Raw genomic sequence first — 15962 nt, forward strand, 5'->3', positions numbered from 1 at the left:
GGCGCGCCGGGCAGCCGAGTTCGGCGTTCGGTACCATCCGTGTCGGGGGTGCGGATGTAACGGCAGCGTAGATAAAATCGTACATTAATTAACTAATATAAAATTATATACAAACGTAACGTTGACGCCGTGGTTACGCGTTTGGAATTGAAAGAAGCTAAGCGTGACGCTGGGTGTCCCTCGGGGGATCGGCGCCGGCGCAGCAGATGCGTTTTGGGGCGGTTGGCGCCGCTGCTGTCCGGCGTTGCTGCGCTCCGCTCGGGCAGCGTTTGGAGGCGTGGGAGCGTCGTGTGCTGTGCAGGGAGAGCCGACTTACAGAGAATTGGAGTTCGAAGGGACTTTTAAAAGCCGTCTGATCCATCTGCCTGCAATGAACAGGGACACGCACAGCTCCATCAGGTGCTCAGAGCTCTGGCATTGGCTGTCTCCAGCAATGAAGCGCCCACCACATCTCTGGGCAGTCTGTGCCAGGGCCTCACCTCCTTCACTGTAACAGACTTCTTCCTTACGTCCAACCTAAACCTCCCTGTTTGAGTTTGAAGCCATTTCCCCTTGCTCTGTCACCACAGACCCTACTGAAGAGTCTGTCCCCTTCTCTCCTGTTGCTCCCCTCTAGACACTGAAGGCCACTCTCAGCTCTCCCCACAGCCTTCTCTTCTCCACCTGCACAGCCCCAGCTCTTCTCACCAGCAGTGCTGTGCCCCTGTGGTTAAACGGGTCAAGGCTGTGGTGCACAATGCAGAAATGCCCTCACCAGCCCTGATGTGGTGTTAGGATGCAGGCATTCTTAATTTATGATGCCGCCCTAACCACGCACCCCTGAACAAAAGCCCTTCAGCTGATACACGTTACTGGTGTTACCTATGCAAAAGGTTTCCTGGGCAGTACAAACATTCAGTTCTCCCCATGAAACCATTCCCATAGAGTCCCTCTCCTTGCATGTGCTTATTGGTTTTGAGTGGGGCTCTCAAAACCCTCAGATATAAAGTAAGCAGCCTTCCTCTTCATGACCCCACGTTGCCCTCTTCTTGGTTTTGGGTTTTTTTTTTTTTTGAGTTGCAGTTTAGAGTTCTGTACTGGAGAGGACCCCCATGCTGACCTGGATAATAATGATGTGTGGTACTTGTTAAGCAGGAAAGGGATGTTCCGCTTAGTGTCAGACCCAGAGTGTCCTGCTGACTGTTAGCTGGTTTTGTGAAAGCAGGCATTGTTCAGGTAGGGATATCAGGGCTGTAAGGAAGAAGGTAGAGCACCTGGATACTTATTTCTGTCCTTGGGAGTTCTAGAAGAGTTTTCAGGGCCTGTGTGTTAGGTTTCCCTTGTGAATCTAACATTTTAAGCTAGAAATGACATAAACAAACAAAATCTACAGTCTCTGTTTTGGCAAAAGTTTTTCCTTTATTTTCAGGAAACACCTGCACGAGTCTCCCACCACCTGGTCTTGGCTGCAGGGGAGGTCGGTGGCTCTGAGGGCTGGCAGCGGCACTGGAGTCACAGCATGTCTAAAGAGCTGCAGGAGCTGCAGAAGCAATGGCACTTCATCATGCAGTCCATCCACAGCAACTCAAACGTAGGTCTGCGTGAGAATTGGGAGAGCTGTCTGTGACGCACTTCCAAAGCCGGGATCTTTACAGGTCTTGAGATACAGTGCCCCAACTGATCTAGTGATGCTTTTTTTCCTTTATTTGGAAACTTGGGGCTCTCTTTCTTGAGCAAAAGCTCAGGAGTGCAGGGGAAGGGCAGCCCTCCCATATCTTCAGCAGTCAAGATGAAAGGACTGCTGTTCTGCATTTCTGTCTTACCAGTATAGCCATTTAAGGCAGAAGAGTGGCGTTTTGGTGACATGCTTGTGCTGCTCTACAAATAACTACCGTACGTATTTGCTTAGAGGGAAAGAAATGTTTCTCCTACACAAAAATTCCGGTGTATAACTGCTTTAACAGAAGGAATTTGCTTTCCACCTGCAACAACTGCAGACTTACCCCTGTTCCTCACTGAAGAGCTGTGACCTTGGAAGTTATGATGAGATGAAAGCTGAAGCACTGTTCTTCCCTCCACAGGTCGTTGCATTTATGAACTCCCGCCTTGGCCTGTATTTGGATGACCATCCTTTCGTTGCCTTATCGCTCCTGATGTTCATTGCAGTGTCTACTATTCCTGTGGCATTTTTCCTCATCTTTGTTGTTACAACAGTCATAATGGCTTGTGTTGGTGTGATAGTCATGGAAGGTATTGTATGCATGTATCTACATACTCCCTTTTCAGACATGAAACCTTTTCCTTACTCTTTTCTTCTTTTTGGAATCCCAGTTGAAGCATTTGAAGATTTCTGCGTGTAGTCCTCAGAACAGTCATCTGATTAACTGCATTCTGTACAAGAGGAAATCCTAATTGCCTTTCTAATCTGAACTCCTGATTGCAGCAAAACCAATTATCTTGGCCATGCATAACTTTTGATTCTGGTATTTTATTGAAGACATTGTTACTCTGCCCTCCAGTGCTGTCCTGCTCGGGGAAGGCTCTTGGCTGTTCCCCCATCAGCTGGTTGATTCCATTTTCCCAAATGCTTTTACTTTGGGGTTCTGGTCGAACATCTGCTTTTCTAACTTAGTTATATATAAATGTGTTTAAATGATAATCTCTATTTTGTTTTATTAGGTGTTGTGATATCCATCGGGGGCATAGCCCTCCTCTGTGTGCTTTGTGGCCTGGGTGCGCTTTCACTGGGAGTTTCTGGAGTGCTGAGTGTTTGTTACATCGTTCTTTCAGCTCTGGTCAACTACTGGTGTACCTCAAGGTAACAGCCCGTGCTTTGATCTGCATCCTGACTTCAAATTGCACCTGCACTGTTGCACTGGTTGCTTCCTTTATTTTAACAGTGAACCACTTCTGGTTTGTTTAATGGATGGCTTTTGGTTGCTTGAGCATCTTTGGCTGCTTTGGTGCTTCAACTTTAAACCTTAACACCTCATCATCAGTATGGATTTTGGTGAGAGTTACAACCACAGAATCCTTCGAGTTGTAGGGACTTTTAAAGGCCATCTGATCCATCTGCCTGCAATGAACATGCATAAACGAGCATATGCTAACACTGTAACATCAAAATATATCTCAGAATTAATATTGATTTAAACATCCTGAAAGCATGCTTTCAAGCGTGCCTAGAGGATGCAGCAGCGTTCTTCCTGCACAATACAGTACCCAGCTATCTCAGCTTACCTGCATTTGTAGAGAAATGGACAGAAACGTGGCTTTCGAATAGGAGCATGAGTTGATAAAGGGAAGAGCGTGGGTGGCTTCAGTAGGAGTGAGTCGTTTTTCTGGATGCTGCACGTGTGCTGGATTGCAGGTCAGGTCTGCACATGCTCCAGGAGCTCAGGGCTTGGAGGCCAGCTTGGGGAGCTTTGCTTTAGCTGTGCTCTGCTGGGCTCAGGGCAGCCTGGCAGGTTGTGCTGCAGGGCCACCTACTGCCTGCCAGCGTGTTTAGCAGCGAGGAAGGACTGATGATCACTCGTAAGCACGGGGAGGAGCGAGGAGAAAAACTGCAGCTGCTCTCTTGAGACTTTCTTAGTTTGGTCCTTCATCACAGCAGCATTTCTGCACAGTTCTCAGGGACACACGTTTTCCTGTGAGGGTATCGTACTTCAGGAAGAGAAGACTGTGGTGCAAAGCCCAGTGTATCTGCATACCTCCAGGACTTTGTAGCGTGCTGCCAGGCCCACCGCTTTGCCCACCGGGTCCAGGAAAGATTTCTCTCTCCTGTAGCTGTACTGATGTACTGATAACCTACATACAAATTACAGTTTGATGTTAAAGAGGACTGGCAGATCGCTCTTTTTGTGTTCTGTGCCTTTTCAAATAGAGCGGCAGTGGATGTTCAGAAGTCTCAGGCTTACATCTCGTGTTGCTCAGCTGCTCTGGCAGAAAGTTAGACAGCAATCCTAGGGGAGAACAGACATAAAGCTGTTCTTTTCTCCTGTGCAGGAGCCAGGCGAGGAAGCAAGAAGTTAATGGAAGTTCGCCACAGAAGAGTCTGTCTGTCATGGACTTCTCTGACAACAAACGAAAGAACAAATAAGTGGGATTCTGCCCGTCTCCTTCATACACTCCGCTGTGCAGGTCTGTCCTTTGCAATGTAATCGTTTACTTCTTGAGCATCCAACCTCAGCGCTCTTCATATGGGAGCTGAAAGAGCTGGCGTGCGTCGTGTTGTCACTGTAACACCAGTGGTGGGAGCACCCACTGAGCAGCGCGTTGTGACACTGCGTGAACGAGGGAATGTTCTGCAGAGTTTGGTAGAGGGATGCAGCAGTGACAGCAGAGTTGGTGGCAGTTGAGTGAGAGAAGGGGTAGGCAGTGTTTGCCTTTGTTACTGGAGTTCTGGATGTACTGTTGTTTGCAGTGTGTACGCAGCAGTTTGGCCGTTTTATACGTAAGTGTTAAAGCCCAGAACATCAGAAGTGTTTTTGAAAGGTGAAAAAGTAATTTCTGAGTGCTAACAGCACATGTTAAAATACTGTGAGTATACCACACTAATGCTGTATGTTGTGAGAGGAAAGCAGGTTTCATTATGCCTTAATTGTGGTATAAGCTTTTACACACCTTGGCTGCAGCCAAAGACAGCACTGTCCTCCAGGTGTTCTTCAGTGTTAGCTGAAGGGATGTTTTCCTGCACTCGCTGCCACCTCCCAGCAGCAGTATGCAGTCTGCCCTTCTGTTCTGTCCCCTGCTCTGGGTGCTTAAGTGGCCTGTTTTGCTTCTTGGTTGTAACCTCTCACTTTGTTTAAACATTTTCCGTTTCTGAAAATGCTGCCATATTTCTAAGCATTATCTAACTGTATAAATTTAATAAAGTGCTGTTTGTTTAACGACATTGTCTCATTATTCTTACTTATTCTCGAGTTTCCCTCAAAACTTCCTTACGGGTTTTCTTTTCAAGCAGGAGCACACTTCTTCAATGAAATATTTATTGTGGATATTTCAAAACTTTGTCCCACACAGAATGTTCCATAAAATTCCCATTGGTAGCAGGAAGACAAGAACAAAACTGGGGTGTGTGTTCCCAAATTTCTCTGTAAGAAAAGATAGGGCTGTGGTACCGTTTATATAATGTAGGAGTGGAGAAATCCATCTAGAAGATGGAACAAAGACACCATTTGAACACACGTGCAGAGTCTTTCGCTATACTTACTGGGGGTAACATCTGCAGCAGCCAAACCCCCAGTCCCCAGCAGCAAGGCTGCTCAGCAGCATCCCTGGGCCCAGGCTGCTGTGCCACCAGGGCTGGCTGTCCCAGCACAGAACCCAGCACCGCTTGTCACACTCAACCTATTGGTGGTTGCTTGGCTCTCTACAAGGCCTCTCTGTTCTCCATGGAGCCAACAGCTCCTCTCCCTCTGGCAGCAGGCTTACTGAGAGCACCTTCAGTGCTCCATCAAAGACGTGGATGAAAACATTCAACAGAACTGGCCCTAAAATGGAGTGCTGTGGCACCACAGTAGTGCCTTTCCCCCTGAGCCGTCCCCATTTACCATAACCCCAGGGGCCCGACCCCTCGTGTTACATTTTGGGCTGTGCTGGGCAGTTTGTCCAGGATACAGGATGGGAAGCTTTATTGAAATCCCAAAGATAACAGCAGCTGGCTTCCCTTCATCAACAGGACAGGTGACTTTAGCGTGAAAGGAAGATTCATTTGTTGGAGACCACCTCCTCCCATGAGCCCCTTTGGCTGCGGCCAAAGACAGCACTGTCCTCCAGGTGTTCTTCAGAACCTCCCAAGGTAATTTTCTCCATCCTTTTTCTAAGCACTGAGGTGAGTCTGACAGGCCTGCAGTTACTGAGGTTTCTCTCTGGCCGGCAGTCAGCTGGCACCTCTCCAGATTCCCAGTGACAATTTAGAGATGTCTGGCCCTGACCTTGGCCAGCTCTGAGTGCACTAGGATGGATCTCATTGGACCCCATGGACATGCATGCACATGGAGCAGCAAATCCCACACGAGCTCCGGCTTGGCTGGGAGTTTGTTATCGCTGTAGCCATAATCCTCCTTCGTCAGCGATGCTATAGGTTGCCAGCAGCCAATTTCCACATCCTGCCAGGTGCAGTTTGTAACTTTTAGGATTACAGGAGTCTGACAGTGATCTGCTCTTACAAGTCTTGCCTTAACTCAACGCCCTTGTGATGGTGTGTTCCCCTCTCCCCCCACCCCCAGCTTCCCCTTCAGGACCTTTCTGCCCCAGGCCCTTCTCAGCACCAGTGACACAGCTTTGCTAAACACTGAGTCAGCCTTCCTGCCCCACAAACAGCAAGCAGCCCAGGAGCCTCTTGAGCTCCAATTCTCATAACAAGACCACACCTGGCCTCCTCCCTTTCCTCCTAAATATTAGGTTTGAGTGCCTAGAGGCACAGTGTAGGGGGCCTTGGAAATCCATTACTGTCTGCATTTTGAGCACTGGCTGCCAGAAGCCAGAATACCTACAAGGTACATCCTCATCAGTGGAGCTAACTCACAGTGTCTGTATACAGGCTCTCCTTGTGAGCTCTCCTGCACAACAGCAGGCTGCACCCTGCATCTCCCTGGCTGGGACACTTCCCAGGCACTGCCAGGTCCTCGGGACCATCCACTGATGGAGGTCAGGGTAAAAGGAATCCTGCTTAAGACAGCCTTGATTATCATGCATTGAGGAATGCAACACTCTGTGAGGATCTGCCCTGAAATCCTTTTAGGAATTATAGTCAGCTCATCAGTAATGCTTATTGTGAAGCAGTGGCAGCTGAGCCCCACTCCTCCCTTTCCACCCCCCAGCTGTGGCAGCATCACAGAGGTGCCTACTGCCCCATCCCACACAGCACTGCTCTACCCACTTACAAGATGTTGAAACCAACGATGAATAATTCTATGGTGACATTAAGAAACATGCTAAGCTCAAAGAAAAGCTCTACTGCTTCTTGCCCCAGCAAAGCTCTGCACGCCTTTCCTAGCCAGCTGCCCATGACCAGCACTTCTGGGCTCTGCTCACAGGGCAGTAGGGTGTCCATCCTTGAGATGCTGATATTCTGGAGTGGCTCGGAGCACTGACCAGTGCTTTTGCTCTGCTATCCGGTCCCTCATTGGATTAAAAGCAAATACAATCCAAACATCCAGTTTTAAGATGAATCTCATTAACCCAAAGCCATTGGTACCATCACCATTTGGTTTAGTGGGGAAAGGCAATTGCCAGAGCTGACGTTCTCCACCTGTGACTTCCAGAAGCAGTTTATTCTCAAATTAGTGCATTGGTATAAAAAGTGAAAGCAATGGTGCTGTACAAATGAAAGCACTGCTCACAGCCTGACCTTGCTCATGATAGCAGGCTCAGGAGATGCTGTAGCAAGTTCAGTTAGTTTTGCCTCTGCCAGCTTCCAGAAGGGTGGGCAGCAGCTGCTGTAATAGGGCACAAGCAGCCCCACAGAGACACAGCCCAGCGAGCACAGCAGTCACGCCTTCAGATGAGGCACCACTTGTGCTCTCCCTTCTCTTTGCTTGCAGGAGAAAGAGTACCTTAACTTACTGGGCTGTCTGCAAGCCACACTTAACCTGGATTAAAACCTCATCTACCTCCAGTTTCATTCGCTTCTATTTGAGAAGCATTTTCTCAGAGAGAGGAAGAGCATCCCACTCATTCTCTGAAGCCTTATTCGAGGGGAAGGTGGTATAGTAATCCAAGTAACACCCTAAAGGGCAGCAGGCACCTCCTGCAGTCTTAGCACGGAGGTGTGCAATGCATGAGCAGAACTATTGGAGAGCTAACACCATCCACTGCCGCAAGCTTCCTTCTAAAAATCCTCTTTAAACAGGGAAGGAGGGAAGAGGAGGTGTAGTTTCTCTTCCAGATGAGAACTCCACTGCATTTACACTCCGTTTTGCTTCTCCTGTCACACACGTGCCTTTTTCTCTCACTGGGATCCTTCTCCCCCCAGCCCACCTCTTTAAAAGGGACACTTCGCAGTCCCACCACCCCGCACCCGCTGGGTCTCAGCCCGGTTCCCATCCGCCGTGCATTTCACACCTCGTCCTTCGGCAGGCGCAGCTCGGCTGAGCAGGGCCAGTTCAGCATCGCACTGCGGCGCTCCACAGCCCTGCAGCCAACGGAGCGACTGCGTTATAGAGCAGGACGAGGAGACCTGAACGCCGCAGTGCTCAGAGCTGGCCTCGAAGCAGCAGCTCAGCCCTTCTCCGAAGGAAGAGAAGGAGCAGCTGAAGAGGGGCTGCTTTCACATGGCTGTTTTCTAGCAGTCGTGGCTTTCCTAAGACAAAGAAACAGTCACCGCCCTCCAGTGAGGCTCAGGTGGCCCTAAAGCTTTGGGGGGCCTTCTCTTCTGTTTTCAGCTTGATTCCTCTGCCCAAAGACCTCGAGAGGACTGCCTCCATTCACCGAGACACTTGTGTTTACCTTCAAGGAACTACACGACCAACTCCAGAGCGACGTCTCTTACCTGAAAAGCCACATTTTTAATCCAAGTTTGTTAACAAATGCATTAATATTCCACATTTACCATCAAGGCTCTTCTTTTCAGGCACTTAAGAAGAGCCATAGATAACAGCATCGCGGCCACCAGAGAGAGAACACCAACAGCAGCCGCAGTCACCGCAGCCCAAGCCGCCCGGCTCAGCAGAGCATCCCCTGCGAAGGGAGCAGAAAAGCACGACGCTGAGGGGCCGCCCCCCCGCAGCCGGGCAGCGCACAGCAGCACCGCTCCTCACCTCGCGCCGCCGCCCATCCGTGGGGCACCAGGAGCACAGGACCCTGCAGGCTCACCGTGGGGCTGGCGCCCGGCATCCCGCTGCCTGCAACAACGCATGGGAGAGAGAAGTGAGCAGCGTGGTGCGGCGTGTTGGCACTGCCACGGGACGCAGAGCGCACCTGGGCATTACCTCGCTTGCTTCTAGGCGGCCTGGGGCACCTGGCTGTGCACAGAGGGGAGTCCGGCTGGACACGGTTACAGAGGAGGACGCTGCAGTGGAAGTACACCTGGACACAGAACAGATGTGGCCGCTCGCTTACAGGAAACAGGAGGTCCTGCTGAGCCGAGCAAGCAATAAGCAGCACTCACTAGGCCGGGGAGGGCTTTGTCAGACACAAAAGCAAAAGCCTTCACTTCCAGCCTTTGGCGATAGTTGGGGTAGCTGGCACCGCGGCCCACAGGATGGAACACAGTCCTGTAGCTGTCCTGGTCATACTCACACCTGCAAGGGGAAGAAGCAGCCTGTTGATGGTAGGGCAGAGGCCATAGAATGGCTGGAGTTGGATGGGACCTCTAAGACATTTCCAACACCGCCCTGTTATGGGGAGGATGCCTCCCTATAGCGCAGGCTGCTCTGCTTCCAGCTGCAGTTCAAAGCAGAGGTGCCATCCTGCAAATTCCAGGACACCTCCATGGGTGGCACCAGTCAGCGGCACCTGGCAGCGCTCCCCAAAGCAGGGCCTGTTGCCCCATGCCTCTGATTGGGAATGCAGAGAGAAGGGGTGAGGGGAGAAGCAGCCAAACCCTGCAGCCAACAGGGCAGCGTGCCTCCAGCAGGGCACTCACCCATCAACGACAATATTCCACTGCGGAAGCGAGCTCGGATCTTCTGATGCTGTTGCCCAACAGTCATCCAGCTGGAGATGGAGGCTGGGGTCGTTGCGGTTCAGGACCTGCACTTCCATGAAGATGGGCTGCTGTAGGTACCTCACTATGGGGTACTGGTCGTCACGGTACGGCTGCCTGTATGAGTCCTCTGCAAGAGCCAAAGCCTTGGTAGGTAAGTCACTACACAACAGTAGTCCTGAAGAAACCCAAGCACTTTGAAGCCAGCTGCAGCTCCTCCTGGGGCCAGAGGCACCCAGCTCCAGAATTAACTCCTCCACCTCAAGTAGCATAGCAGAAGGAAGAGAAGCTGGTAGGGCCCCTCAAAGCCCACACACCCAGACTTGCACACCCTCCCTCTCATCTCAAGCATGAATTACTGCCCAGTTATCTGAGCCTGGGGATGGCTTACCTGGGTAGCTTAGAAGAATTAAAGAGAGGGGGCCTTGGTTCATGGAAGCAGCCAGGGGGGGAGGGTTGTCAACCCTTACAGAGACAGAGGCATCACCATTGCTGAAGGAGCATAGCACTGTTAACCTGGGCAGGGAACAAGAAGCAAGTCTCACATCTGTGCACAAGATACCCACAACCAAGTCTCAGCCAAAGAGACTTCCTGACACACCTGAACTCACTGTCCCTTGAGATCCTGTGCAGCACACGGTCAGAGCGCAGCGCTCTCACCTCGTTCTCATACATTATCTTCTCTCCTTCAAACTGAGGAGAAGAGACAGCAGCATTAGTGAAGGCACTCCCCCCACGTGAAGCCCTCCCTGCCAGCTGTGGGAATACTCACCCAGTACCTGGTCCCACACCCGCTCAGTGGGACATGAAACCAGGCCCTGTCATTCAAGGGGGACCTGGAGGCAGGTTCGCACATGGGATCTCTGAGCCTGAGTGTGTCCAGGGCTAGTGGAGGTGTAGTACTGCCAGCAAGGACTTCAAAATCCATGTACCCATCCTGGGTGCATACAGCAGCTGGAACAGAGGTACAGGAGTCATGCCCAAATAGCAACAGCTCAGTCTGCCAAACAGCTGCTGTATTTTGGCCACAGAAGCTTCCTGGGAAGGAGCAGGTCAAGAACAAGCAGGGTTGGGGTTTGCCAGCTGAGCACCCGGTTGGACCAAGCCCATCCCAAGGCATAACTCACCTATTGGTGTGTGCTGGTCACAGGGGCACTCCGGGTGCATCACCATTGCCACAGTCTCCCCGTGGAAATGAAAAGTCAGTTTCAAAGAGGACAGGTAGGACTGAACTCCGGGGCAGCTCTCCCCATATAGCTGGAAGACAAGTTACTCTCCTGGAGCATAATGCAAGAGTTGCCCTTAACACATACAATGGAGCAGTTCAGTCTGCCCTGCAGCCACAGACTGTGAAGAGCAGAAGACCTGCATTGCTCTAGGCATCTCCGACAGCAGCCCCCCTCGTAGCAGTGTAATCTCCAGCTGCTCTCACAAGGGCAGTTCATGAAATCTGAGTTACTTCTGAGGGTGCTGCTACCCAGCAAGCTGACACTTATCTTGGCCACAGCCACCCTGCATCAGTCACAGCACACGTGGCCAACCCAGGACCCATCCAGTCAGAGGTGTAACAAGCAAAGCCCAAAGAGCTGTGAGCACACCCACCCCCATAACCTCAACTCACTGCAGACTTCAGGACTCCCCTGCTGACAAGCAGGTTGACTCCTCCTGTTGTGTTGAGAGTAATGCCTTTGTCCTGGAGCTGGTCCATTGGGATGGTCTCATCCTCTACAGCCACAGCCATAAGGGTCCCTGGGAAGGCCGGGATGGCAACAGTCATGTGTGTTGTGTTACAAAGCACCGGACCTGTAACAACATCCTTGTTGAAGCAGAACATCGGTTTCCTCAGGGCAGGAGCAGGCAGCTTCTCCCATGCATTACCTGGAGCACAAAGCATTCTTGACTCCACAGTCAGTCTGCGTTCAGGAGGGCCATACGTGAGCTTCAGTGCCGCAGTGTAGAGCACCTTGTGGTTGTGCTGCAGGGCAGGATGCAGAGCAAGGCACTCAGTGCAGAAGGCAGCACAGGTAAAGCTCTGCAGAGCCCCATGGTGCCCACCTGAGGCTGCTGGTCTCCAGGAAAGGAAGTGGAGCTTTGCACACTCACTCTTTAGGAAAGTTCTGCTCACAGGACAGGCAGAACCCCAGAACTGTGCTGCTGGAGGTGCACCCTGAGCAGGGCCAGACAACTCAAGGTCAGCTCTGCAAACTAACAGCCTGCTCATACCATTAAGCACAGCTCCAGATGAGCTCGGCTCTAGCCATAACCCACAAACACCTCCATCAGGAGGAAGGCTTCCAGCCTCTGAAAAAACTGCATCATCCCTTCAGCATGAGCTCCATGCTCCTACCTTGTAGAAGACAACTCCAGTGGCAGTGAAGGCTGCCTGGAATACCAGGTGGTGTCCATCAACCAGAAAGCTGTAGCCATGCTGCATGGCTTCCTCGAGGCTCAGCTGGTGCACCCTGATTCCATCATCAATTGTCAGAGTCCCGGCCAACGCAGCTGCCTGAACCTGCAGAGCAGGAGGGGTCCCTTAGAAGGGAAAGCACAGCCCCGCAGCAGCAGCGAGGGGCTTTGGGCCACCACAGCACAGGCTGTGCATTCGATCTATCTGCACTGAAGTTACACAATAGGCTTCCCAACAAGAGGTAGCTACTCCAGCCTGAAGGCGACAGGCTGCCCTTGGGCCCAAAACAGACACCTTCTGTCAGCAGGAGGACACCTACCGGGTGCTCATCACCGAGACTTGGTCCTGGGAAAGTAACCTGAGGAAAGAGACCATGAGAGTTACCACAGATGAAGCTGTAACCACCGTCTGCTTCTAAGAGAAGTCTCTGCGACATGTCCCCAAAGCTGGAGTTGGGGCCAGCAGCCCCCACCCCCACAACAGTGCTGCACCAGGCACAGTGCTGGTAATGGCTGTTTGCAGAGTGCCGTGCCAAGGAGGGCCTGCAGCCAACTGACCTCCCCAGAGCCACCGCTCCGTGGGACCCCAGCCTGCCCAAGGCCCCCGGCAGCACCCACAGCACTGCCCTCACTTACTGCCATGGAATCCTTTGTGCAGTTCGTTGCACCAACAAAGAGAGGAGCGATGATTTCATCTCCGCGGGCAGCGCCGCACTGAGCGCTGTAGGTGACGTTCCTCTCCTCTCCCACGGTGTCGTTCAGCAGCAGGAGCAGCCTCAGCTGGTACTGTCCGTGCTGGGGGAGACAGGCTTTAATCAGGAGGGACATCAAGTCAGAAAGGAACAGCAGTGGTCAGTGCAGCACAGAAGCCCTTCACCGTTTGCTCCTTCATCATTAGGATAAGCAGCTGTGTTGGTACAACATGAACTGGTATTTTAGGAGCTCTCTAGGTCAGCAGGCCAGGCAGAGGGGGCACAAAGCACTGAGGGAATCAGGAGTAGAGCCTCAGAGAGCACCCGGCAGCAGTGCTGGCTGCTCCTGGAGCAAGGACCAGGAGTATTCCCAGTGCCTCAGAGCAGCTAGTACCAGTAAGGCCTCTGGGCCTCTCCCCACTCTGCTTTAACAGCTCTGCATAACTCAAATTATGCATTCATGCATACACGTATCTGCCAGGTGCTGACACCCTCGGGCCCCTTCCAGCTCCCACAAGGTATCAGTTAAAGTAGCTCTCCACTCCATCACAGGAGAGTACGGCATTCCTAGCAGCATCTGAAGGTGTTTAATGCACAGCTGTAAGAGGAAGCGCTCAGGGAACAGTAACCCAGCAGAAGAGGCCCTTCACAGTAGAGAAGTCAGTAGAAATCAGAGGTAGAAACCCTACTAAGCCCAACCTTGAGCAGCAGAAAAACCCCAAACACTCCACAACGTTATGCTCCCAGAACAGAAGCGTGCTTTACCTCCAAGCTAGTGCAGTTCACCAGCAGGGCACTGAGCAGCAGCTTCTCATAATCCACAGTGTGCTCACAGGACATCATCTCTTCTCCGCTCACATCTATGGAGAAGGGAACAGCCAGCCCTGCAGGCAGCAGCTCACTTCAAGCCATGGAGGGAACAACTGAGCCAGGCCAGCAGCAATACCTACCCACTGCATGCACATGCCACGTGTAATTGCCAAGCTCTCTGGGAAGTTCCAGCTCCAGCCTGTCCTGCAGGCAGGTCATGCTCTCTGCAGAGGGAAGACTCGGTCAGCTCAGCCCCAATCCAAGAGACCCTTTCACACCAGCAGCAGAGGAGGCAGCTCTCAGCAAACACAGAGCCCCTCAAACCAGCAGGGGCACAGAGAGATCCCAGTCATTTGTTCATTCTTACCTGAGAGGTCCCAGTCCCCTAAGGCACTAGGGGCCAAGAACAGCAAAAAACCAAACAAAAGGAGCAGCAGCAGCCTGCAAACAAAGCAGAACCCCATCAGAGAGCAGCAAGGAAAGGCCCAGGGCCCAGCTCCTCCCGGCCCCCACCTCACCTCATCCTCAAAGTGTCAGAGCACAGCTGCCCCACAAGCAGCCCCATCTCTCCCAGCCACCACAAGCCTTCTGGGTGCTGCCCAGGTGGGTTTATATGGGGCACACACAGGTGCAGCTTTTCTGGTGGGTGCCACCACACCTGCCCCTCGTTTCAGGGCTGCCCTGGGAAGGAGGAGGGCTTCTGAGGGATGGTTGGGTGGTGCAAAGTCTTTGCCATGGGGTTGTTGGATTTGATTTTAAGGCATTTGTTCTTGCTCTGAGTTTATTCCCTTTCTTCCTTTGCCAGATGGTGCAGACTGCTTTTTTGAAAATGAGATTTCTGTGCTGCTTTGATTTCCTGGTGATTTAAAACTAATGCGCTGGGGGATCTGGATGCACCTGACGGTGTCCGGTTCTCCTTCTGGGCAAACCTGCAATGCTGAGGGCAGATCTCGTGCCTAACAGAGAACCCTTGGGGCAGTTAAGGCAGAAGAGAATGTCCCTATCAGAATTTGGGACCAAAAGAGCTCGGGGGCTCTGCCCAATTCTGTTCTTCAGAGCTGTGAGGCTCAGGGAGGAGGAGACTCAGAGCTGCGTTCTGTCCGAGCTGCTTCAGTTCTCTGCAAGTCAGACAGGCTTGAAAAAAGAAACAAGAGACTCATATTATTGAAAGCAACTGAATTCTGGAGATGTGAGAAAGCAAGAAGGCAGATCGTAGGAGTGAAAAGAAGTGTTACGGGTGGCCATTAAGGATTGGGACATTTGTGCAGGGAATAACGGGTGTTGTGTCAGTTATTGTGTGTGAACGCCAGACGTTGGCTCATCTCCCCGGTTCTGCTGCCCCGCAGCGCGCTCTGCTTGCTGTGGGCTGAGGGCAGCGCTGGAGCTGCGGCACGGAACTGCACGGAGCAGCGGGAGCACAGCCGCTGTGCTGCCGGGAACCGCCCGCCGCTTCCCTTCCGTGTGCGGATTCCTGCATGGCCGCTCCCCTGATGAGCAGCTCTGCTCCAGCCGCCCGCTGGTACCCAAAGCGATGCTGAACGGCCGCTTCGCGTCCTGGAACATAAAACCGGCTCCTCGGCTCTCTTTCGTTTTTCTGCTCCAAAACCCTGCAAGCCCCCCTCTTCGGTTTCTCTGTGTTTTTTTCTTTTGTTTCTTTGATTTTCGGACTTCAGGAAAACAAAAGGCATCGCCCGGTGCCAAGCAGCCCCGCAGAGCGCACACATCTGAGCGCGGCCCCGCAGCGCCCGGCAGCGGGTCGGACGCCCGCAGCATTTCCTCCCCGCGGGAGCCCGGCCGGCTGCGAGGAGGGAAGGAGTGTCTTTGTGGTTGTTTCAATACGCTGCCATCCGCCCTGCGAAGCGGCCATCGCCCCGTGTGCCCAATCTCTGAGCCCGATGGTTCCAGCCCCCTCTGCTGCAGGGACGCCTTTGCTGCCCTCAGCCCTCACCGTGCCGTGTTTGTTGCTCTCCAGTTTGCAGTGAGCAAATGTTGGCCCGGAGAATGCATCGTGCAGAGCAGGCGCAGCAGCACCGCTGCTTTTCTCCCAGGTGGGGAGGCGGATGGGGCTCTGAGCTGTTCGAGCAGCAACGTGCTGCCGCTGAGGCTGACGGGTGCGACCGGTGGTGCTGCTCTTGGGATTGTCCTGGGAGGAAACAGTGATAACCAAAGACACAGCAAAATCCAAAGACAAAATGGGAGCTGCTGGCTCGGTAACCCTTAGCTCACAGCAGCACGCACCATTAGCGCAGCGTTTCTCCTCAACCTCGTAGTACATTTCCATTGCAAGAGGAACAATTCTAAGTTCTTTTCAAACCCCAATAGAAAAGCTTAATTTGAACTGCCCAGGACTTGAAAAAGCTCTGCTTCGAGCATCGATCTCAAAAGAAATGTCTGCATTCAGGCTGGGAAACTTCACTTGCTGCTGA

The 15962-nt window shown here is 52.3% G+C and overlaps 2 protein-coding genes across 4 annotated transcripts in view; one reads left to right on the forward strand and one right to left on the reverse strand.

Annotated features, from left to right (window-relative positions):
• The window catches only part of TMEM159 (transmembrane protein 159), a 5666-nt gene extending 795 nt beyond the window's left edge, over positions 1-4871 (forward strand). The window contains exons 1-5 of one of the 3 annotated variants that reach the window (XM_010719933.3): positions 139-399; positions 1409-1570; positions 2061-2229; positions 2659-2797; positions 3985-4871. In XM_010719933.3, the coding sequence (XP_010718235.1) occupies positions 1499-1570; positions 2061-2229; positions 2659-2797; positions 3985-4078 (474 nt within the window). In that variant the 5' untranslated portion in view covers positions 139-399; positions 1409-1498 and the 3' untranslated portion in view covers positions 4079-4871. Of the gene's footprint in view, positions 1-138; positions 400-1408; positions 1571-1779; positions 1873-2060; positions 2230-2658; positions 2798-3984 lie in introns of those variants that run through there. The other 2 variants (XM_010719932.3, XM_031555889.1) reach the window with 2 other exon arrangements.
• Positions 4872-8469: 3598 nt separating this feature from the next.
• On the reverse strand, positions 8470-14158 carry ZP2 (zona pellucida glycoprotein 2). Its single transcript, XM_010719936.2, has 18 exons — positions 14055-14158; positions 13904-13977; positions 13677-13760; positions 13492-13586; positions 12671-12829; positions 12355-12393; positions 11976-12140; positions 11507-11603; positions 11250-11431; positions 10756-10885; positions 10401-10582; positions 10230-10321; positions 10020-10144; positions 9569-9758; positions 9092-9224; positions 8913-9009; positions 8742-8825; positions 8470-8661 (listed from the first exon to the last, which is right to left on the reverse strand). The coding sequence occupies exons 1-18, from the start codon at positions 14099-14101 to the stop codon at positions 8516-8518; spliced, it is 2121 nt and encodes a 706-aa protein (XP_010718238.1). The 5' UTR covers positions 14102-14158; the 3' UTR covers positions 8470-8515.
• Between the last annotated feature and the right edge of the window lie 1804 nt (positions 14159-15962).

Source organism: Meleagris gallopavo, chromosome 16 (assembly GCF_000146605.3).
Source record: "Meleagris gallopavo isolate NT-WF06-2002-E0010 breed Aviagen turkey brand Nicholas breeding stock chromosome 16, Turkey_5.1, whole genome shotgun sequence".
Lineage (NCBI taxonomy): Eukaryota > Metazoa > Chordata > Aves > Galliformes > Phasianidae > Meleagris > Meleagris gallopavo.

Coding starts and splice junctions, on each gene's coding strand:
- ZP2 (XM_010719936.2), bottom strand. CDS start 14,101: ATGGGGCTGCTTGTGGGGCAGCTGTGCTCTGACACTTTGAGGATGAG. Junction 11,604..11,975: donor CTGGAGTTGTCTTCTACAAG/GTAGGAGCATGG, acceptor CCTGCCCTGCAG/CACAACCACAAGGTGCTCTA. Junction 9,225..9,568: donor TGGAATATTGTCGTTGATGG/GTGAGTGCCCTG, acceptor TTCCCCTTGCAG/GTGTGAGTATGACCAGGACA.